The sequence below is a fragment of the Culex pipiens genome, chromosome 1 (genome assembly GCF_016801865.2).
Source record: "Culex pipiens pallens isolate TS chromosome 1, TS_CPP_V2, whole genome shotgun sequence".
Taxonomy (NCBI): Eukaryota; Metazoa; Arthropoda; class Insecta; order Diptera; family Culicidae; genus Culex; species Culex pipiens.
This window is the reverse complement of record NC_068937.1, coordinates 21,475,898-21,497,967: the sequence shown is the minus strand read 5'-3', so window position 1 is coordinate 21,497,967 and position 22,070 is coordinate 21,475,898. Positions and strand designations below refer to the sequence as shown.

The 22,070-nt window shown below is 39.8% G+C and overlaps 3 protein-coding genes and 1 long non-coding RNA gene across 5 annotated transcripts; 2 read left to right on the top strand and 2 right to left on the bottom strand.

Annotated features, from left to right (window-relative positions):
• The first annotated feature begins 1,172 nt into the window (after positions 1-1,172).
• On the top strand, positions 1,173-2,643 carry LOC120420247 (zinc finger protein 596-like). The gene is made up of 2 exons (XM_039583235.2): positions 1,173-2,295; positions 2,360-2,643. The coding sequence occupies exons 1-2, from the start codon at positions 1,436-1,438 to the stop codon at positions 2,526-2,528; spliced, it is 1,029 nt and encodes a 342-aa protein (XP_039439169.1). The 5' UTR covers positions 1,173-1,435; the 3' UTR covers positions 2,529-2,643.
• Positions 2,644-2,680: 37 nt separating this feature from the next.
• LOC120420246 (zinc finger protein 436-like) lies at positions 2,681-4,610 on the bottom strand. Of its 2 annotated transcripts, none has more exons than XM_039583233.2 (3): positions 4,475-4,610; positions 3,004-3,961; positions 2,681-2,946 (listed from the first exon to the last, which is right to left on the bottom strand). In XM_039583233.2, the coding sequence occupies exons 2-3, from the start codon at positions 3,957-3,959 to the stop codon at positions 2,700-2,702; spliced, it is 1,203 nt and encodes a 400-aa protein (XP_039439167.1). In that variant the 5' UTR covers positions 3,960-3,961; positions 4,475-4,610; the 3' UTR covers positions 2,681-2,699. The 2 variants fall into 2 exon arrangements, with proteins under 2 accessions (XP_039439167.1, XP_039439168.1); XM_039583234.2 differs by having other exon boundaries at positions 3,004-4,080; positions 4,475-4,602.
• Positions 4,611-15,605: 10,995 nt separating this feature from the next.
• Positions 15,606-16,711, bottom strand: LOC120420232 (40S ribosomal protein S10b). Its single transcript, XM_039583221.2, has 3 exons — positions 16,576-16,711; positions 15,841-16,302; positions 15,606-15,768 (listed from the first exon to the last, which is right to left on the bottom strand). The coding sequence occupies exons 2-3, from the start codon at positions 16,300-16,302 to the stop codon at positions 15,733-15,735; spliced, it is 498 nt and encodes a 165-aa protein (XP_039439155.1). The 5' UTR covers positions 16,576-16,711; the 3' UTR covers positions 15,606-15,732.
• Positions 16,712-20,153: 3,442 nt separating this feature from the next.
• LOC128093844 (uncharacterized) lies at positions 20,154-20,779 on the top strand. The gene is made up of 2 exons (XR_008212784.1): positions 20,154-20,498; positions 20,558-20,779. It is a non-coding gene; the product is annotated as an uncharacterized LOC128093844 (long non-coding RNA).
• Positions 20,780-22,070: the final 1,291 nt, after the last annotated feature.

Here is a 22,070-nt window from a genome sequence, read left to right as displayed (position 1 = left end):
GCTATCTGTCAAGAAGGGACACGAAGTTAATTTTTTTAAATTGAATAAAAAATCCTTTTAAAATTTTTTGAGGTCGTACAAAGGATTATTGTACTCAGAAAAATAAGTTTTATCGTTGTGAACAATAATATCACAAAATGAGGCTTAATTTTAGGACTCAACTTTAAAGTATAATTTCTTCATCTTCTATGTTTTAATTTGATTTTTTTCTAATATTTATTTTCGTTTTATATTTTTATTATTTTAATTTTTGTTATAATTAGTTATTTTATTATTTTTATTTACTTTTTTTAAGGCCATTGCATAGATTGTTCAAATATTATTTTTTGCAAGTTTTCAATATTCTAATTTCTACAATTCATTAAATTTACAAAATAAAAAAAAGTTATCAAAATTTTCTCAATTCTTTTTTTATTTTCTATACACGCAGAAAAATATTTTGTAGAATCGGCCTGTACGAGGTTTGATTCAACAAAATTTTTGTTGAATATAATCAACGCCGATTTTGCGTTGAAACAATCCTTGATTTTCTCAATTCCACAAAAATCTTTTGTTGTTTTGAAAAAGTTGCTTTGACGTTTAGCGTTATTCAACAAAAGTCTTGATTTTCAAATCAACAAAACGTTTTGTTGATTCAAATATGCCTTATTTTTCGGCGTGTATGTATTTGTCGCCGGGTCCGGCGGTGTAGTGACTAGCGTGGTAGTCTCTCACCCCAGTAAGGCCTGGGTTCAATCCCAGACGGACCCGGTTACATTTTTCGAGACGAGATTTGCCTGACCACGCCTTCTATCGGATGGGGAAGTAAAACGTCGGTCCATTAGAGTAAAAAGAGGTTTTGAGTGACAAACCACACATAACCTTCGGACGCCTAGAAATGAGCAGAAACTTGCAACAGAGACCACAAAAGACCCGGGGGTCGTTAAAGTGGATTGCTTTGCTTATGTATTTGTCAATTTGTTACATTTTCTTTTGTTTTTCTTTTTTTCTTGATTTTGAGCTTTCAAAAATAACAATACTTTTATTTTTACCCCAAGCTTCGACCGATAAACCCACTGTGACGCTTAATCTGTCATAAACGGTCACGTGCCTAATGGGCTTCACAGCGCTTGATGCTCCACGGCTTTCGTTCACCCACTGGGCACTATCAGTTAGCAATCAAAACAAACCATCCAAATTCATTTCGGTTTTCAGAAAATTGCATTCGCACTAAATTTCGTTTATTTTTAAACTTTTCAACTCAATTCGATTGTTCTTATCCCAGTCAACATTTTGAAACAAGATTCGATTGAAAGGTTAAAGAATTCTAATTAATGGTTTAACAGCAAAGTTGTTCATGTTGCCGACATAACCAAAATGACGTAGGACTACGCACAAACAAACGTGTCGAAGCAGTACTCGATTCTAACGTCTGTATTAGAGAAACGCCGCCGCAATGGACTCCCAAACGACTCCGATCTGCCGGCTCTGTCTGGGGACAACCCCCTGCGCGGACATGACACTGCTCAACTACAACGACCAGTTGGTCGAGTCGATTCGCCAGCTCACGACCGTAGAGGCCCTCATGGTGGATCCGCTCTACGCGATCTACCTGTGCGCGGGCTGCCAGGAAGCGCTGGAGCAGTGCCGCCGCTTCCGGGAGTCGTGCCTTCGGAATGATGGCACCTTCCGACAGAGGTACCAGCATGGGGAGGTTAAGGTGGAACGGGATGAGGCTGTTGGGACGTTCACAGAGGTCAAGATCGAGATGATCGTGACGCCGGATGTGGTGGAGGATGATGCGGGGAATGAGTGGAATGACACTCGCGATGAAGGGGAGTCGGATGAGTGGGAACTTCCGCCGGTGGAGGTGAGCGAGAAGGTTTCGAAGAAACGGAAGAAGGAAGCGCCCAAGAGCGACGAGATCCCGATGGCCCAGTGTCAGGTCTGTGGCAAGGTGATGAAGAAGACAGGCCTGACGGCCCATCTGGGCCGGCACAAGCCGAACCGAACGGAGTACGTTTGCCAGTACTGCCAGAAGGTTTTCTACAACTCGCTCAAGCTGAAGAACCACGTCAACGGGGTGCACACCCACCAGTACAAATATGCCTGCGACGTGTGCGGTAAAACGTACGAGCGGACCGACACGCTGCGGGTTCACTACCGGGCGAAACATACCGACGAGAAGCCGTACGAGTGTAAGGTGTGTGGGATGCGGTTCGCGCGGGACGACGGCCGGCGGTACCACTTCCAGAAGGTGCACCAGGTTGGGAAGCCGCACCAGTGCGAGTTCTGCGATAAGGCGTTCCTGCGGAAGTGAGTCTCGGGGTTGGGAATTTTTGAATACCTTTGGAAAACTAACTTCTTTTCGAAATTTCAGAGCAGAACACACCTTGCACATGAGGACCCACACCGGCGAGAAGCCGTTCAACTGCGATATCTGCGGAAAGGCGTTCAGCAAGAGCTACAACGTGGTCATTCACAAAAAATCCCATCAGAATCAGGCCGAAAGGGCCGCTGCAAACGTTGTCAAAACGGGAGTCTTGTAAAATTATATACATGAATAAAGTTGTTTTTACTATTTGAGTACAAACTTTGCTTCCACTTCAACAGCAGTAGATTCAGCGCCGATTCACAAGAATGATGTTTCCGAAAACCAGATTGAGGGACATGTCATCCAAAATAACCACAGCCAAACGTATTGCATGCACAGTACGGTTTTATACCAACCCTCCAGGAACACCCAACATCGTCGGTCCACTCGCATCCAACCCGCCCAATCCGGGAGCACCAACAGGCGGCGGTGGAGCTGGTCCCGCCGGCAACCCGATCCCCTTCGCGGCATCGTTCCGGTGAGACTTCTTGTGGATGACCACGTTGTAGCTCTTGCTGAACGCCTTGAAGCAGATGTCACACTTGAACGGCTTCTCGCCGGTGTGGGTCCTCGTGTGCAGGATGATGTCCGCTCTACAAAGAATCAGTCGGTTAGTTAGGTCAAACTTCGAAATTCCGGGGTTCTCGTACTTCCGCTTGAACGACTTGTCGCAGTACTCGCACTGATGTGGCCGCCCAACCTGGTGCACCATTTGAAAGTGATACAGCCGCGAGGTGGACCGCGCAAACTTCATGCCACATTCTTTACACTCGTACCGCTTCTCGTCCGTATGTTCCGCGATGTAGTGCTTCTTCAGCGAATCGCTTCGCTCGTACGATTTCCCGCACTGATCGCAGGAATACTGCGTCTCGTGGGTGTGGCTGCAGTTGACGTGATTCTTCAGCTGCCTCGAGTGGTAGAAAATCTTCGGACAGTACGGACACTCGAACCGCATCCGGTCCGGATTGTGCGTGCTCAGATGCGCCCTCAGCGCGGTGCTCTTCATCAGCTTGCCGCAGTGCTGGCACTGCTCCATCCGGACGGCAGCGTCCTTCTTCGGTGGCTCCTCACCCGGTGCCAGCACCCGTTTCTTGCGTCCACGCTTCTTCGGTATCCGCGGCTCTTCCGGTTCCTCCACAACCACCTTCTTTTTGCGACCACGCTTCTTCGGACCGCTCACCACGCTCGGCTTCTCCTCCCAGTCCTCATCATCGCCATCCTCCGTCGCACCCACACCCCCATCATCCTCGTCCTCATCCGGATCGTCCTTCAGATCCGGCGTCACGATCATCTCGAACTTGATCTCGGCCAGCGCTTCGTCCTGTTCCACCTTTACCACCCCATGCTCCAGCTGGTACCTCTGCCGGAAGGTCCCATCATTCTGGAGGCACTTGTCCCGGAAGCGGATGCACTGCTCCAGCGCTTCCTGGCAGCCCGCGCACAGGTACACCGAGTAGTGCGGATCCACCATGAGCACCTCGACGGTCGTGAGCTGGCGGATCGACTCGATGAAGTGGACGTTGTAGTTGAGTAGTGTCATGTCCGAGGGCGCTTCCAGACAGAGCCGGCAGACCGGCTTCGGCGGCGACTGCCGACCGTCGTCCATGGCTGAAAGCGGCTTGTATGTTATTTTCCTTCAGACAAATCGAAACGGCTCGATTTTTGCACCACTCAATTCGAAATTTATTCAGCAATTTTGCAGCAACACCGACGGAAAGTTCAAGTACCTAGAATGCATAAAATTGGCCACCGAATCAACCGCGACTTCCGAAAGGTTAAAGCGCTTCCCCAACACGGATGTGAACTTCAAGTACCTAGACTACGTTAAATTTGATGAACTCGACTTAAATGATCTACGTTATTCAACGCCATTCCGGTTATGTCGCGGCATTACTACTTTGACTTTTTTAAATATCACATTTTGAAACTGAATTTCTCTTAACTTTCTTTGTGCATAATCCCACGTCAACTAATTTTCAGCAAAAAATCAAGCATCGACCCTTTCAAAATGTTACCCCCCATGGAAGAGAATTGAGCTGCCGTTCAATTTTCCTCGAAAATCGCACCAAAAACTGAAAAATTCACCTTAATTTCAACGTCCCTCCCTGAACGCTTGCTTACCGATAAGAATGGAACTAAATTTGCGCAACTTAAGCGCCTAATTTTGCCAAAATTTAAACATAATTATTCCAGAAAACTTTCACCCCGACTGCAATGAAAGGTTTGTTTTGATTGGTTGTTGTTGTTGCACCGGTTGCCCAATGAGTGAGCGAATGTTGTGGAGCAAGCGCGTGCAGCAATTTTTGACAGATTGTTTCGCACATTGGGCGATTGGTCAGGTCATAATTTTTGGAAATAGAAAGAAGAGAAACCCCGTTCTGTGATGTTTCAGTTAGACTCAACGTGCTGCAAATCAAAACAATACCGTCTACAATCACAAATTCGACGCCATCATTTTAAAAAGCATCATGTACAATTCAATATAAAAGGAAAATAAGGTGTTCTAACACACGATGAAAAACGTTGCTTTTTTTGATACTTCGACGCCAACATTTCAAAAAGCATCATGTACAAACCATGCGTTTTGAGAAAAACGCATTTGAATGTTGAGCATCCATTTTCAATTCCCATTTTAATATAAAAGCAAAATAAGATGTTCTAATGATAACAAATGATGAAAAACGTTGCTTTTATTGATACTTGACCATCCAAATTCAATAAAACATCATTTTCGTAATTTTATTTGAGTAAAACAAACATAACTCCTTTTGAAATCACCAACGTCGATATCACCCTGCTGTCATTGAGGGGGGCGCTTTGTTATGATTCGTTTTTCTTCGCCGAATGTACATGGCGCTTTGTTCATGTAGCTTTTTTTCCGTCACGAGGTTCATGTAGTCTTTTGTTTGACAGGTTGACAGGGCTATATAAACAGGGACTGCTGATGGCAGAGATTTTGTTTATGTTACTTTATTTAAAATCATGATTAAACAGACTTTACTGAAGTAACTTTTGCTCATTTTTGGTGGAGAGGTAGCTTATTAGGAGTACTTTCAGAATATGCAATAACCCAGAAAGTGTCAAAATGTACATGATGCCTTTTGAAATGTTACCGTCGACTTGATCATCCATATTCAATAAAATATGATTTCCGTCATTATATTTAACAAAAACAAACATAACTTCTTTTGAAATCACCAACGTATATATTACCCTGCTGTCATTGGAGGGGATGTTTTGTTATGATTCGCTTTTCGTCGGCAAATGTATTTATATGGTGTCTTTTTCATGATGCTTTTTTTGCGTCATGAGGTTCATGTAGTTTTTTATTTGACAGGTTGACAGGGCTTTATATATAACAAGCACTGCTGATGCCAGAGATTTCGTTTGAGTTACTTTATTTAAAGTAATTATAAAACAGACTTTACTGAAGTAACTTTTGCTCATGTTTAGTGGAGAGGTAGGTTATTACGAGTACTTTCAGAATATGCAATAAGGGACCATCCATAAAACAGGTGGACACTTCAGGGGGAGGGGGGGATATGGCGATTGTCCACGATCCATACAAAATTACTTTTTTTGTATGGACAATTGTCCACGAGGGGGGGGGGGAGAGTTGAGATTCCCAAAAAGTGTCCACGTGGTTTATGGATGGTCCCTAACCCAGAATGTATCAAAATAAAGCCTTGTATCATCATGAAGCCTTTTGAAAATGTTGCCGTTGAATTCTCAAATTTTAATATTTTGAAATATAATATCCAGATTTTTAAGCGAAAATGGCGTTCGAATGGTGAACGTCCAAAATGTCTAAAACAAGCAGTGGTACCAATATTCCGAAAAAAAAGTATGCCATGGCATGACAGCCACATTTGTTTTCTAATGTTGGTGCTACTGCGCTGCTACTGTTCACCATCCGAACGCCATCTTCGCTTAAAAACCTGGATAAATAAAAATCTGAGACACTGAAAATTCTAAATTTTAAAGTCCTCAAAATAGCAAAAAAAACGTGTCTTTTTAAAATAATTCATAAAAATTTAAAAAAGCATGTATTCTGCACTAAACAAATTGCAATTCAATTCAATTCAATTCAGTTTTTATTTTTGAATAAACAGGTTACAATAAGTTCAATTTGTGTACAAAACAGAGTTTTGGAGTTCCTTTCAGCTGTGTGTTACAATAATCCATGTTGGAGAAATTATTGTTTTGACTATGGGTTAAAAAATTGCCAAAGTTTAAAATTCTTAAGTTTTAAAATTTTACAATCCTAAAAGTTCTAGAATTCAAAAACTCTAAAAATCTAAAATTTTAAATTTCTTAGATTTTGAATTCTAAGATTCTAAAATTTTTAAATTTAAATATTGTGAAATTTTGAAATACAAGATTGAAAAATTCTAAAAACTCAAAATATTCAAATTTCAAGATATTAACGTCGGCGTCAATAATTAGAGTTCACGCGCGCTGATATGACCGCAGAAGAAAAAATAAATATTGAAAACGAACCAAGTTGACAGCCAAATAAACGCGGAATTCCATTTCAACTTGCTAATTTTTACACCGCGGTAGTTCGGCGGCTTTAACCTCCTGTCAGTTGAAGCGAAGGAGAATCGTGATTTTATCTCGCAATAAGCAATAATAAAAATAAATTGTGAAAATCTTTCCTTAAAATTTCTCAATTTAATAAAATAAAACCAAGAATATTGCACTTCTGAAAGTACTGAAGTTTACAATTCTTCTACAATTTAAAAAAATGATTGGAAAACATATTTTTAGACTTGAAAAACTCTTAAATTTTCTAAATTTAAAAATTCAGCTGAAATAAGAAATTTTAAAACTTTTGAATAGTTCCTATAAACATATGGAAAACAATAGGATATAGGACCTTTTTAAAAACAACTCTGGATTTCTAAATTTTTAAAATTCCACATTTTTTGAAATTTTGTGCTTCTTAAAATTAATTATTCTGAAATTTAAAGGTCATAAGTCAATTTCAATATTCCAAATCTTTTAAACCTTAAATTTGCAGTCTATTTTACGATCCTATAATTCTTAAATTCAAAAACTCTAAATTGCTCAAATTTTTAAAACTCCTCAATATTAAAATTCAAAGATTACATACATGTAAAAAATCTCAAAATTTCATAATTCCGATTATTTTTTTAAAATCTTTCAAAAGTGATTTCCAATCACTCCTGAATGTTTCATAAGGATATTGATGATTTAAGTGAGTCGAAGACGATTTAAGTTCAAAGTTTTGCCATGCGCAAAGCAAACTTTCAAACCACAGAGTAACCCAGAGTCACCACTACCATTTGATTTTTGGTTCCACTTCGCGGTACATCGCACGCCTGCTACCAGCAAACTCTCGAGCAAACCTTATGGAGCCAAACATTAAAATGACGTTTCTGCCACAATATCTCGAGATGGGATAGACCAAATTGGCTGAAATTTGAAGTTAGGATTCTCAAGACATTTCCCGTGTGCATGACAAAGCCCGATTTTAAAATTTAGTTTTTTTGAAAAAATTCAAAAGTCAAATACAGTTGATTTTTTATATGAAATACATTAAAAATATTTTTAACTTTTTTTTAAATTAAGTTTTTGAAAATCGGCCTTAGTCATGCAAACGGGACCGGTTTAACGAGTCTTTCAAGAAAAAGTTTTACTGTGTGCTCATACCAACCCTTGACATTTTTGCCAATTTAAATTTAAGTAACACTTTATACCCCGTTCGCACGGGCGAGTTATAACCGGTTATAAGACCAAAAGTGGTTATAACTCTTAAAACCGGCTATAACTCTGGTTTTGCCCATACAACGAGCTGTCAAATTAAAACTGGTTTTAAAAGTTATAACCAAGTTAAAACTGCTCGAAACGGGAACTCGAGTACTTGAAAACTCTTAGTAGCCTTTGGAAATACTTTAAAAAAACATCTGTCATTGACTGGAAAAAACAACTAGTTTTTCTTCTTTCGTTTGTCGCTAAAATACGCCAGCGTATCGGAACGTCCCAGTTCCATGGAGCGGACAGACAGATCGCCGTAGCAAGGAACTTGGTATTGAAAGAATTTGGTTTGGAATCTTTTTTTTTGTTGAGATAATCAGTTTGGAAGCATTTTATTGATCCGATACGCCCTTGCAGATTCCACCCTTGATTTCTTCGCTATTGCCCGCGGATTCAGTGCCACCCAATGCCCAAAAACCTGAGCGGACATACACTTGGACGTTTGCAAGAAGTGTTCCAGAAGAAATCCGATTCCACACTACGCTCGGTGCTTGCTGTAGAACTGAACAGGGTTTCCAAGTAGATCTTCGTTTCGCCTATCAGAACGTCCGCAGCAACAAGTTCCCCATCGATAATTTGCCAGCATTGAGTCTTGCGGGAAGGTGGCCTAGATCTCGAAGCACTTACCAAACCCCGGACTCAGCTGCTTGCTCACGCAGTTCTCCTTGTCTGAGATGCGGCATTACCGTTTAAATCCATCGGATGCAGATCGGTCACCAACGCGGTCCACTGACTCGAGGATTTGGCGCGTCCTGGCGGGAACGACTGGCTCACGTGCTTTAGCGGGGCATGCTACGGACTCGATGTTCTGCTGCTATTGCTAGGGACTCGCGGTGCTGATGCTGTTCCTCGGCGGATGGACGCCGACGCAGACTACGCTGCTGACCGATTTTCGCGATCACGTGTGCTGATTCTGGGCAGATTCTCGGGCCGGCTGGCACAAACGCTGATGGTACTTTGTAGAGACACGTGGCACTCGAGCTTGTTATTTCCAGACGCCCGTGAGGTCCACTAGCTAGGAGATTTGATGCGTCTCCTACAAACGACTCACCTACTGACCACTATCGGAGTGCTCGCCAGCGATGCTGGTTGGAAACGGTAGGGTCCAATGGCTCACGAGCGTTTGCGGGCACGCTACGGACTCGTGCATCGAGCTATAATTGCCGACCTCGTGTCGCGAGTCGATCGTCGGATGGGTTGGATGCTAACGAACGTCGATGGAGGTCCAGTGGCTCAAGATCGAAAACAAAGACCTCTACGGACGATATCACCTGGCCGTGAGGACGGCTAGCCGACCAGCGAGGCAGGTTTCTCGTCGATGATCCAGTCCTGTGGCTTGGAGGGGATGGTGTGGCGTCTTTGTCTTCCGCCAGTCAAAGAAACACAACCTGAAGTGGCCCGTCTGAATCAAAGTACCAAACCAAAATGTTCCACTTGAACGATCTCAAGACGGATCTTTGCCCATTTAAATCGGAACAGGCGTTCTTCTACGGATCGCAAACCTACAACGTGCGTGACCCGCTGGTTCTGCTGTTCCGGATGCGACCTTAGGTGGAGAACGTTTTTATTTGATTGCATGTTCTTTTGAAAATTCTATAATAAAAGATGATTAGGGGCTTTATTGGGGGGTGGTGTTTAGGGTGACTCGAAAACTTCGCCTTGAGCCACACTTTGCAGGAGGGCGGTCGTCTCTGAGCATTAGAGTATGTTGATCACGGCGGTGAGGTGCTGGTGAGGTGCATTATGTTCTTGCCAAGATCTCTCAAGCATCCATTCGCATCATAATCAAGGTTTCGCTCTAAAATTCTTCAACGCAGTGAGTCTTATTTTGGTTCGGCGCAGTGCTTCGATGGACACCCCGGTCGGGGCTAGGGAATATAGCGGTCTTCCGGTAATCTTAACAAATTAGAAAGGCAATTCTAATTAACTTTAAGCACATAGTTCGTTCCATTGGTTCTTGCCCATTTCCAGCAGGTAGGGTCGACGTAGAACATGTGTTCGTTGTTGTCTCACTCGCCCCACTTGTACGAAGATGCTCTCAGGGATATACTGCGAAGGACTAGGAATCTGGCTCCAGCAGACCAATAATCTTGAGTAAAATCCATTATGGAACTATTAAATAAATTTACCTCGTGTAAATGTATTTACATCTAATGTAAAAATGACCCATTCGTGCTATCCCACGAAAAAATTCGCATTTAGTTCAGTGCGCTCTGGATAAGCTGGTCAGCCCGGCTTTCGGAGATGCTTCCGGCGTTAGCAATCTGATCGTACTGTACGTATGGCAAATTTGCACCCCTTTCCCTTATCTTTTTTGTATGAAGCGTACAATACCCCCCTCCCCCCCCCCCCCCTTTTTACTACTCTTAGACTTTATTTAACTTTTGCATGCGACCCGTATAAATTTGATCGGTTGGATTTTTCGAGTCACATCGTGATCAGGTGCTTTTCAACAACTTTCTTTAGCTCCATCGGGGTCCTGCTACAATTCAGTCCCAATTTGTATCTCCAGAAGCAAGACATTTTCCAAGTCCTCATCGTAATCCTTCCAGACGGATCATTATGCGGGCGTGTTAGTAGAACTTGACCTTTTCCAGCCTGAACACTTGAATCTTCATGCGAACTTCCAGAAAGTCATTGATTTTGAAGCAAAGCACGTAATCAGCCTCGTTCTTCTCTTTGACCATATGCGGCTTACGGGCCACCTTCCGGATTTTGTTCAGCGTCAGACATTGTAACCTCAAGTTAGACCACAGCATCAAGGCGCGACCTTTCGAACGAACAAGGGGGCGTCAATCGGATCGTCAGTCCAGCTCCAACCGGCCGACAATCAAAAATAAATTCTGTGAATGAATTTAGTCAAAACAGATCGAACTTATAACAATTTAAAATACCTGCCATCCTGCCCAAATTCAGAAGCGAAAAAAGGCCAAAAACCCGGCCCGTGCCGGATAGAATGCCAACAATGGTCAAGTTCTGCATCACCGTGAAAAATCGAAAATAAATGACAAGACTAAATAAACACAGCCTGCTGTAATCTGTCAAAATAGTTAAAACCGTTAAAACCTCTCGGGTCCGTGCGAACGGTCTGGATATAACTTGGTTTTAACTTATAACCTTTTCGTTAAAACCGGCTATAACTCGCCCGTGCGAACGGGCTATTAAGTTCAAATACGCCCAGTCACGACGTTCTAGCAGGATTCTTACAGAGCTGGATATTCTTACAGAATTCTAGCAGAAATGTTCTACCGTTCTAGCAGGATTCTGGCAGAACCAGCTCTGCTAGAATATTTCGTGACTGGGCGTATTGTGAAATTCAGGAATACTAAATTGATAAGAAGGTTCAAAAACATCTTTAACCCCTTCCCGCCCAGAGCTAAATCGAGATATTTTACGTTTTTCGCCATTACTTAATACTGGATCGACCTAATTGGATAAAATTTTAATGGTTATACGTTATCATTCTATACAGGGTTGTTACGGGAGAGTCGAAAAAAAATCCGCGCCAGATCCGCGCCGACCTAAAACCCTAAACCGCGCGAAATCCGCGCCAAATTAAAAAAAAATATTGCGACCAACATTTGAGAAATTTCATTTTTTTTAATGAAGAAAAATAATTCAGAAGATATTTGATAAAAAAAACAAACTCGTTTTATGTTTAAAGGCTCTAAAAGAATGAAAGCAATAAAAAAAAATACCTCAAGAGACGGTCAAGGCAAGGGTCATGTAAAAAATCTACTAAATAGAAAATACGGTATTTATAAAAAATAAATCAAAATCTAAAATTTTAAAATGACAAAATTTTAAATTTCAGAAGTCTTAAAATTCAAAATCTAAGAATTTTTATACAGTTTTATTCCAGAATCCTCGCTAAAATTTCACTCCGAAAGAAATTTCCTATATATAAAATATTTTCTTCTCATAATTTCAAAATCTCTAACATAACATATGACTTTAAAAATTGTGACATTGAATTTAAGAATTCAACAATTTAAATTAAAAAAAAACATTAAAGAATTTAAGAATTTAAGAATTTAAGAATTTAAGAATTTAAGAATTTAAGAATTTAAGAATTTAAGAATTTAAGAATTTAAGAATTTAAGAATTTAAGAATTTAAGAATTTAAGAATTTAAGAATTTAAGAATTTGAGAATTTAAGAATTTAAGAATTTAAGAATTTAAGAATTTAAGAATTTAGGAATTTAAGAATTTAAGAATTTAAGAATTTAAGAATTTAAGAATTTAAGAATTTGAGAATTTAAGAATTTAAGAATTTAAGAATTTAAGAATTTAAGAATTTAAGAATTTAAGAATTTAAGAATTTAAGAATTTAAGAATTTAAGAATTTAAGAATTTAAGAATTTAAGAATTTAAGAATTTAAGAATTTAAGAATTTAAGAATTTAAGAATTTAAGAATTTAAGAATTTAAGAATTTAAGAATTTAAGAATTTTAAGAATTTAAGAATTTAAGAATTTAAGAATTTAAGAATTTAAGAATTTAAGAATTTAAGAATTTAAGAATTTAAGAATTTAAGAATTTAAGAATTTAAGAATTTAAGAATTTAAGAATTTAAGAATTTAAGAATTTAAGAATTTAAGAATTTAAGAATTTAAGAATTTAAGAATTTAAGAATTTAAGAATTTAAGAATTTAAGAATTTAAGAATTTAAGAATTTAAGAATTTAAGAATTTAAGAATTTAAGAATTTAAGAATTTAAGAATTTAAGAATTTAAGAATTTAAGAATTTAAGAATTTAAGAATTTAAGAATTTAAGAATTTAGGAATTTAAGAATTTAAGAATTTAAGAATTTAAGAATTTAAGAATTTAAGAATTTAAGAATTTAAGAATTTGAGAATTTAAGAATTTAAGAATTTAAGAATTTAAGAATTTAAGAATTTAAGAATTTAAGAATTTAAGAATTTAAGAATTTGAGAATTTAAGAATTTAAGAATTTAAGAATTTAAGAATTTAAGAATTTAAGAATTTAAGAATTTAAGAATTTAAGAATTTAAGAATTTAAGAATTTAAGAATTTAAGAATTTAAGAATTTAAGAATTTAAGAATTTAAGAATTTAAGAATTTAAGAATTTAAGAATTTAAGAATTTAGGAATTTAAGAATTTAAGAATTTAAGAATTTAAGAATTTAAGAATTTAAGAATTTAAGAATTTAAGAATATAAGAATTTAAGAATTTAAGAATTTAAGAATTTAAGAATTTAAGAATTTAAGAATTTAAGAATTTAAGAATTCTTAATTTATTTGAGATTTGAGATTTTTTTTTGTTTTCTAAATTGTTTTTATTTTAATATTTTTTAGTTTTGAAATTTTGACTTGTTAATATTTGATTTTTCATTAGTTTTTAAATTTTTGATTTCCCAAATTTTTTGTTATTTTAAGTTTCAGATTTCTAAAATTTTGAAATTAGAAATTTCTGATTTTTTAAATTCAATTTAAGATGTTCGAAAAAATTTTAATATGAATTTTGATATTCTTTTGGTTTAAAAAACGATTTAAACAAAAAAAGCTAAGAATTTATGAATTTCTGAAGCTTTGAAATTTGAATGTTCTGATTTTTTTATTTTCGTCAAGAATTGTTAAATTTAGAAAAAAATATTTCTACGAACTAACTCCCATCTAAAATTCGAAAGTGGAGGCCAGCTTCTGTTACGTCCAATCAAGCTCAAATTTGGCGCCCACCAGAACAAGCCCCAATAATCGTTTTTGTTACACAGTCCAATATCTATATCTTCGGGAAAAGTTTGTAATATTTGATTTACAACATTATAAATTTAATAAATCCAGTATAAAATTAAAAATGAATAAGGTTAAAAATCATTACAAACTCAAAAGAAATTAAATATTCAGAGCCAGAGATATTAAAAAATGCCAAGAAACATATAAAAAATAATTTCTATATAATCTTCATCTTCATTTTTCGACGGTTCGTACTAAGAAAATACAAACAAACATTTTTAGAAGAAAATTCAATTAATAAATATGAAATTCTTCAACTCAGTGGAAAAAAACAAATTATCGTAACTGCTGATAATATTTTTCTTAATAACTTGAAAATAATTCTATCTCTCTCAATTAATTTATTTATCAAAATTGCCATCCGCGCGAAATCCGCGCCTGAGCAAAATTAGCCAGCAAATCCGCGCCAGATCCGCGCTATCCGCGCGAAACGCGCCATCCGCGCGATCCGCGCCGTCCGTAACAACCCTGAAACTAACTCATGTTGAACCAGGTTGAAAAAATGTAGGGGAAAGTGGGGCAAATGTAACAAGCTAAGGAATTGCTCGTTATAACCCATTAAAAACGTTAAAAAATCTGTCGGATTTATTGGAATCATCTTATTCCAGGTCTTGACTAAGACTTTGATAGAACAAGTTTTTAAAAAAATCTGATTTTTTAATGTAAAAAATTGATTTTTTTTTCCGTACATTCTACTCAACTAGTGGGGCAAGACGAACAACCCGTTGGGGCAAAGGGAAACAATGCATGAAACAACATGTTAATTTGCTAACAATTGGGTACTAAAGCCCTATGAAATTTTTTATGTACAACGGTAAAAAACACGATTAAAAACCATTTCTGATAACTTTTTTTCATATTAATGCAATTTTTTTTTTTGACAAGACAACATTTTTTCGATGGATCAACTATGGTCCCCTTGGAACGAGCTGTCAAGTAGGAGCTTTTCTGTCAAGAAGGACCGCGAGGTTAATTTTTCAAAATTGATTTAAAAATCAAATTTAAACTCTTTGTGGTCGTACAAAGGGTCATTGTACTCAGAAAAATAAGCTGTAGAGGGTTAAAAAATCTATTTGTTTTAGAATATTAAATCCTAGAATTTTAAAATTCCACAATTCATAAGCTTTTATCAGTTAAAAAGACCGAGCCACGTAGCCTAGTGGGTAACGCTTCCGTCTAGTAAGCGGTAGACCAGGTTTCAAATCCCGGCTCGGACCAACACAACTGGTGATCTTTTCCCTTCTGAATTTGATTGCTTAATAAAGAGAAGGCAGTGGTGTCATCACAAGCTGGACCACAACACCTATGGGAAGGCGACCTGTGGAATGTTAACATTAACACTAAGTTTAAATCGGAATTCGGACTAACATTTCGGATTCCTTGAGCAATTTTTCACAATTAACAGATAACAATTAGTTTCCAAATTAGAAGTTTTAAGTGTTAAGGGGGTTCAAATTTATCTTAGAACTCTGTTTCTGTCGTTTCTGCAGACAAAGACTCTCCTTGTAAACTCCAAAAACAAACCCGAAATTCCAGTGGCTAAATTTTCAAAAAGGACGTTGCCGTTGAGGTCGTTGATCGAAACAAGTGTTTGGGCGTTCCCTAATTTACACCGCAACTCTTGCCCAAACAACGTCCAATTTGAAAACTCACCTCGAAATCAGACGATCTCCCTTAGGGACGTTTCTCTTTCCGAATCAAAATCCAAAACAGGTTCGCTTGGCGTTCCGCACTTGTTTGGGGTGGCTTAAATCATAGAACTTTGTTTTATTGTTAAATGTACACGAACAACAAAGTTAAAGCACTCCGCAATCCGTGTCCACTCCGGCTTAAGGGTAAGCTTACTGGGGCCGGGCTCCGCGGCCAAATCCACCACGCTGAAATTGGACAGAAAAAGCAGTCGGTTAGTGTTTGATGGTCAGCTAGAGAAGGAGGGGGGGACCACTTACGAACTCAACATCGCCAGCTCCGGCACCGACGTCGCCCTTCTTGTCCGGTCCTCCGGCCTGCTGCGTCCGGCGGTACGCCTGTCGGTCCTCGCCGGGGCCTCCCTTGCGGTCATCGCGATCGCCGCGGGGTCCTCCGGGACCGCCGGCACCACGGGCGCGCTGGGGCTCCGAACGGGCCGCCCGCTTCAGCGTCGACGGAACAATCTCCGGGGGCAGGTGCAGGTACGAGCGCAGATACTCGATGCCCTCGTTCGTCAGGTACCAGTAGTAGTGACGCCACGCAAACTGCTCCTTGACAAAGTTCTTCGACTTCAGCGATTGCATCGTCTTGATGACGTGCAGGTTCGGAATCTGCTCCAGCTCCGGGTGCTTCGGGGCGTAGAAATCCTTCTGCGCGACCAACACGCCCTCCTTGAAGAGGTACTCGTAGATGGCGACGCGATGAGCTTTGGGCATAAACATCTGCAAACGGAACCAAAATCAATCTCCATTTTCCGTAATAATCCGTTCCTCCGCCGCAAGAAAAGAAAGAGGTTAGAGACGCATTCATTGTTGACACTGGCGCGCACCAAGGTGACGACGACCGAAATTTTCACCACCCAATTTCCACCCAAAAAACGATTCTTTTCCAGCGAAAAACCACCCCAAATCACCCGTCGTCACCCGGCGCTCACAATGCACGCACTTTCACCCGCAATCTTGCACGAATTTCACGAAATTTTCACCAAAATTCACCTTGGCAGCAGAAATGTGTTACAACAATTCCATACGATTGCCGGAAAGAGAAAGAGAGAAGGGTGCGCGGCACCGATGACAGGTCGCCGTGGTGCGAAGGAGAGAGAGTGATGACAGATGGTTGTTTAGCGCAGCGCTGTCAGCCGATGACAGGCGCGAGGTTGAACGCAAAGTGCGCTTCCGGAAGTGCGGTTGGGTCAACACTGGCACGGAGGGAAATTTGTTTTGGATTTCCTTAAAGAAAATAGGGTTCAAAAAAAAAAATAATCGAGGTAGAAAGAATACAGAACGAATTTGTTAATTCGGATTGAACTACATTTGAATTAGCGAATCCAAATCTGCTAAATGAAACAACAGACAGCAGACAAAAGCACAACACCACGTAATTGGAAATCGACGAACAAATGGGTCGAAATGTCAAACATTAGTTTGACGATTGAGCGCTTATTAAATCGAATACGTTTGAATTTGTGGCGAGGGGCGCGAAACTGGGCTTGATATATTTAATTTTCGCATTAAATATATTAAGGAATTAAATTCCGCTTGTCAACTAACATTTGACAGCGCCCAACCCGAGGCTTCTACCTTCATTTGAAAGCTTTTCTTGCGATCTTTCGAATGCTGTATCAAACGTGCTATATTTTTACTTTTAAATCAAGTTTTTGAAGAAAAACTTTGACCCTTGAAATCCACAAATTCGGAACACTTTTTTCTTACGGATGTAAACAAACTTTGGTTCTCTCCAGGAGTACACATTTTTTACAAAATAATGACTTCACGCACTGAAACCAACGAAACTCAAGCTTAGTTATGTTTTATGAATGGTCTGATAACTTTTTGTAAAAAATATCAGTTAAATTCATGTGTTCCACAATTGTGGGAGGCACAATAACATCCCACAATCATGGAACAGGCAATTTGGAAGCAGAGTTTTTCTGCTCTTGATAAAATAGTCTTGAAATGAGGTTTTTTGTTCAAAAAGTACAATTTTTACTAGTGAAATAGCAAGAGAATGTCCAAACGAAGGTCCTATAAAAAAGAAGGGTCGACAAAAAAGCTGCATTTGGCATGTTATTGACAAATTACCACAAAAGTGTTCCGAATTTGTGGGTGTTCCGAATATGTGGGATGACTGTAATACCATTTTTGAAAAGATCCGAATGCAAAATATAAACAATAATTCGCAATAATTACATCTTCAGGTGAATAGAAAAATGGTCCCACTTAGACATTTAAATTCACACATTCTAGTTCCAATTTAAATTTCCGGTTTGTACACCTCCTTGCCCTGATAAAAGTCTGACTAACAGGATATCGTTGCCAAATAAAATTACAATTACAATTTAAAATCAGTGCCGCTTTTTGACCTCACTTTTCACCACCCAGATTAAAAAGTGCCATTTTTTCGTCATCAAGAAATTTATCAGTAAACAAACCTAGAAACAAACTAAAATTTAAATCAACAGTTCAATGCGAAAAGTAGTGGAAAATGCATAAAACTGCTGTACATTACAAATCGACTAGTAATTTGTTATGAAAAAAATATAAGTTTAACAGAAAGTATTGTTTTCTTGCAAAAAAAAAATCCAAAAATTTCGTCATTCTAATGTTTTTAAAAGTCAACTAAAATTCTAATTTTTTTGCACCCGGGAATTCGCCGCTCGCGATCTCCGAGCGATGAATTTTCGCCCAATCTTGTCACCGGAACCTTTCACAGCAAAAATTCTAAAATTGGGTCCTAAAATGAAGCTTAGATTGCTGATATCTCGAGTTTTTTTTTAATAGGACCTATAAACATATGAACTCGGGGCAAGACAGTGAAGAAACCAGAACAAACTAGAGTTACTCCGGGAGCAAACGGGAGGAATCGAGAGAAATTCGGAGAAATAAGAGAAACCTCGCTCTTCTTGTCAGAAATGTCACTTTTGACATTGTTGACGTTTCTCATCTGATGTCATGTTTACCGTTTTGATTTTGCCTGTGTGAAGTTCGCTGCTTTTTGCGGCAATTATTGTTGGGGATAAAAACATGTTGCTAAATTTTCTGAAAAGCCTTGCTCTGCGACCCACTCCAAGTACCATGGCCCCGGTAAGTATTAACGGGGAGTTTACAACCGAGTTGGAATACCTCCGCAAGAAAATTGCCGCACTGTCCAACTCCATTGTGTCTATTTTTTAACTTTCCTCCTCCCCCAGATCGAGTTGAAAAATGCACATCGGAATGTGCCGGAATGCCGGAAGTGTACCGGAACAGCAACATTCCCGAAGGCTAGATCGGCTCATGTAACGACCCCGTACGGGGTCGTGGGCAAGTCATGGACCGGACAGAAACAACAGACTCCAATGGACACATGGGAAGAACCAGGAACTAGGAAGGCCAAGGACATAATCGTCGATTGAGGACGTGTAAGAAGGCCCGAAAAGGATTCCACGACATTGTGTCACCGTGGCCATATGCTGGCAGGGTTTTTTTTTTATTTGTTGTAGTTTAGCCGTTATTTATTGTATCTCGTGTTGGTTAATAAACATTAATTTCCGTGGGGAGAGGGAAGGGAGGGGGCATCTTAATCAGCACCTTCGGGATTTTGAGCGATCTTCGGCAATACGGGATGATTATGTCCAGTTCGGTAAGTGGTTCTTCGTTTGGTTTTCTTCGTGTGTTTCGTCGTTCCCAGGACTCAGCAAGAGGTAGGTAGGTAGGTCGTGGTACGTTTTGGAGGTTGGTCCCTTGTAGCCGGTCAGCGGTTTGCTGCTACATGAACTGAACTTCTTCCAAGACAAATCACTTCGTCGTCAAGCTTCTTTGACTCGTCGATCTTAGCGCAATTGGGAGAACTTCCGGTTGCACTTGTTCTGTTTCGAGTCGTCGAGAGCTGCCATTTGCTCGAAGACTTAGTCACTGCAAAGAATAAACGTTTAGGTTGAAACCAAAATCGTCACCAAACTAGGTGTTGACCGTGAGAATAATCGCAATGACCTGGGAAGCTTCTAGATTGACCCTCAGTTGAAGGATGGTTTCTTTGGAATTGCCAAGTACTTCCATGGTTTAGACGAGTTCAACTTTTAGGGCAATCGGGACAGAACAGCTGATGAGGCCGAGTTGTTTGAGTGTTCGCTGAGGGCAACACGGGCCTCCACAGCACGGATCACTAGCAGGACTGCTTGCAATCCTCAAGGCTCGACTGCTATAAACCGTCTTGGAACCGGGGTTCTGTTTCTGATAGTACCGGGACAGCAAGTTGAAGAAGTATTCCCACGAGATGGTCGGTGCGGCACCTCCAAAGCCACCTTGGCTTTCCTGCTTCAGCAGGTTGAACGCGGTTTAGATACGGATTGAAGAGAATTGGAGGTAGATAATCTCCGGCCAACAAGATGAACTTGAACAGACAAATCGATCGTAACGACCCGCGATAGTTGGCAGCCACTTCCATCGGTCCCCATTTCTCGAGGGTCAGCGAGAGATGTTAAATACAAAATAGACGACTAAACGCAAGAAATGACTCATATTTCATCTGTGGTATCGGTCGAGAGTCGTGTCGATATCCTTCTCCAAGTCGATCCGGAACTGTAACGAACTTCCCAAGTAACCATCCAGCACTAGCAAAAAGTCAGAAATCGGCAACAGATTGGCATTCCATTGCTAATTAGTCATGCAATAGCATTTACAAATGCGATTCAGCACTTATTCAACTGCACTGTCCAAAGCTGATTAAATGCTGCTTAAGTGCAACGACTAGCAACACTGTCATGCTTTTTCTATGAAACTGGCAACGCTGTTCACATTCTGAGAGGAGAGTGAAAGAGAGAGTGCAAGAAAACAATAACCATCTCACTTTCTCGCTTCGCATAAAAAAATCAACAACGATTGTAAGCTGACGAAGCCAGCAGCTCAAAACCGTGTTCATCTCGGTTTTCATCATCCTCGTAAGTATTTACAAAGCATTTTTCATATAAGGTACTAAAGAATAATTAATACTTTACAGCTAACACGAACGAGAGCAATTCCACCTTCTTGGAAGACCGCAACAATGAGCCGCAGGAATAAATGGCGTTTAGTTTTGTCCTGCTGGTCTCCCACCGAACCAAGCGGGCGGCGTACAATTCATTGGCTCTCGTCAAGCCAGTTCAAGGCTTTCGGAATTGTATGTAGTAATTATATTAAATATTATGAATAAAAGACAACAAATTTAATCTTTCGAACAAGATCGCAAACTGTTTTCTTCTATGCCCTTTCCAACGGGGAGAAACAGTAAACCCAAGAAGTTGTTTGGCATTTTTCTGGCTCAAATTGACTTCATATGTAACTACAAAAACCAGCTTGCAATTCAATCTCCTATTTAGGTAAGAAGGCACGGGCACAGGAATCAACAGCGACGACAACTTCTATGATCTGGCATCACATCCCCAACCATTCAACTTCAACCAAAAAATCGACTTCGCAATCTCGGTCAGCTGAGTCGGTAATGTAGATAATAGGCAAACCAAAAATAGAATGGCGAGAAGAGAAAGGCAGAGAGAAGAGAGTGGAAGCAATATTTTTGCTTCTCTCATTTTTTTTGACATTTTCTGCAGGGGTGGACACCAACAGTAGAGGCCAGCACTAAACCGGCCGAGTAAAGTCCAAACTCGGTCATTGTTCAGCACTAAAGTAGCTGTTAGGGCTGATCTCAAAACTTCTTAGCTTTTACTCGTAGCTGTAAAAGCGCTCTCAGTGCTGAACAGTGACCATGTTTTAGTGCTGGATGGTTACTTGGGTTCCGATGCGGAGTGCCATTCTTCTTGTTGCATATGAACTAACAGTCGACTTGAAACCGAACCCCGCCAATTACAACTTCCAACTTCCTCCTCAAGTAAACAAGTGGCCGCGGTCGACGTCGTGGTTCCCACCGCCGGATTGGTCGTGTGAATCACGGGCTGTGTTTCTGGAAGTGCCGTCGTGACTCACTTGCATAGCCACCGCAGAAGCTGGCCTGCTGACAACCGACACTCCGATCGTATTTAATATGGCCAATCATGCCAGTGAACCAGGCCAGATTCTGGAATCGTCTGGAAAAAATAATGTTTTAAAAGTAAACAAACAACAAAATGACATTTCCTTGTTTCGCTCTTCTCTCTTTTTCTGCTCTCTTCATAGAGATCTCTCTTAAAATATTCGGAGCAAACGGGAGCAATCGGGAGGAATCTGGAGGAATGTAGAGCAACCCAGAGGAATGAGCTGAAAACGGTCAAAAGCAAAATTTCAGAGCAAACGGGAGCAAAGCAGAGGAAACGGGAGCAACCAGAGTAACTCTCTTGCTCACTGTCTTGCCCCGAGCATATGAAAGACAATAGCTTATTGGTCCTTTTCAAAAAAAACTCTGGATATTATTGTTTACAGCGATAAAGCTTATTTTTCTGAGTACAATGACCCTTTGTAAGACCACAAAGAGTTTAAAATTGATTTTTAAATCAATTTTGAAAAATTAACCTCGCGGTCCTTCTTGACAGAAAAGCTCC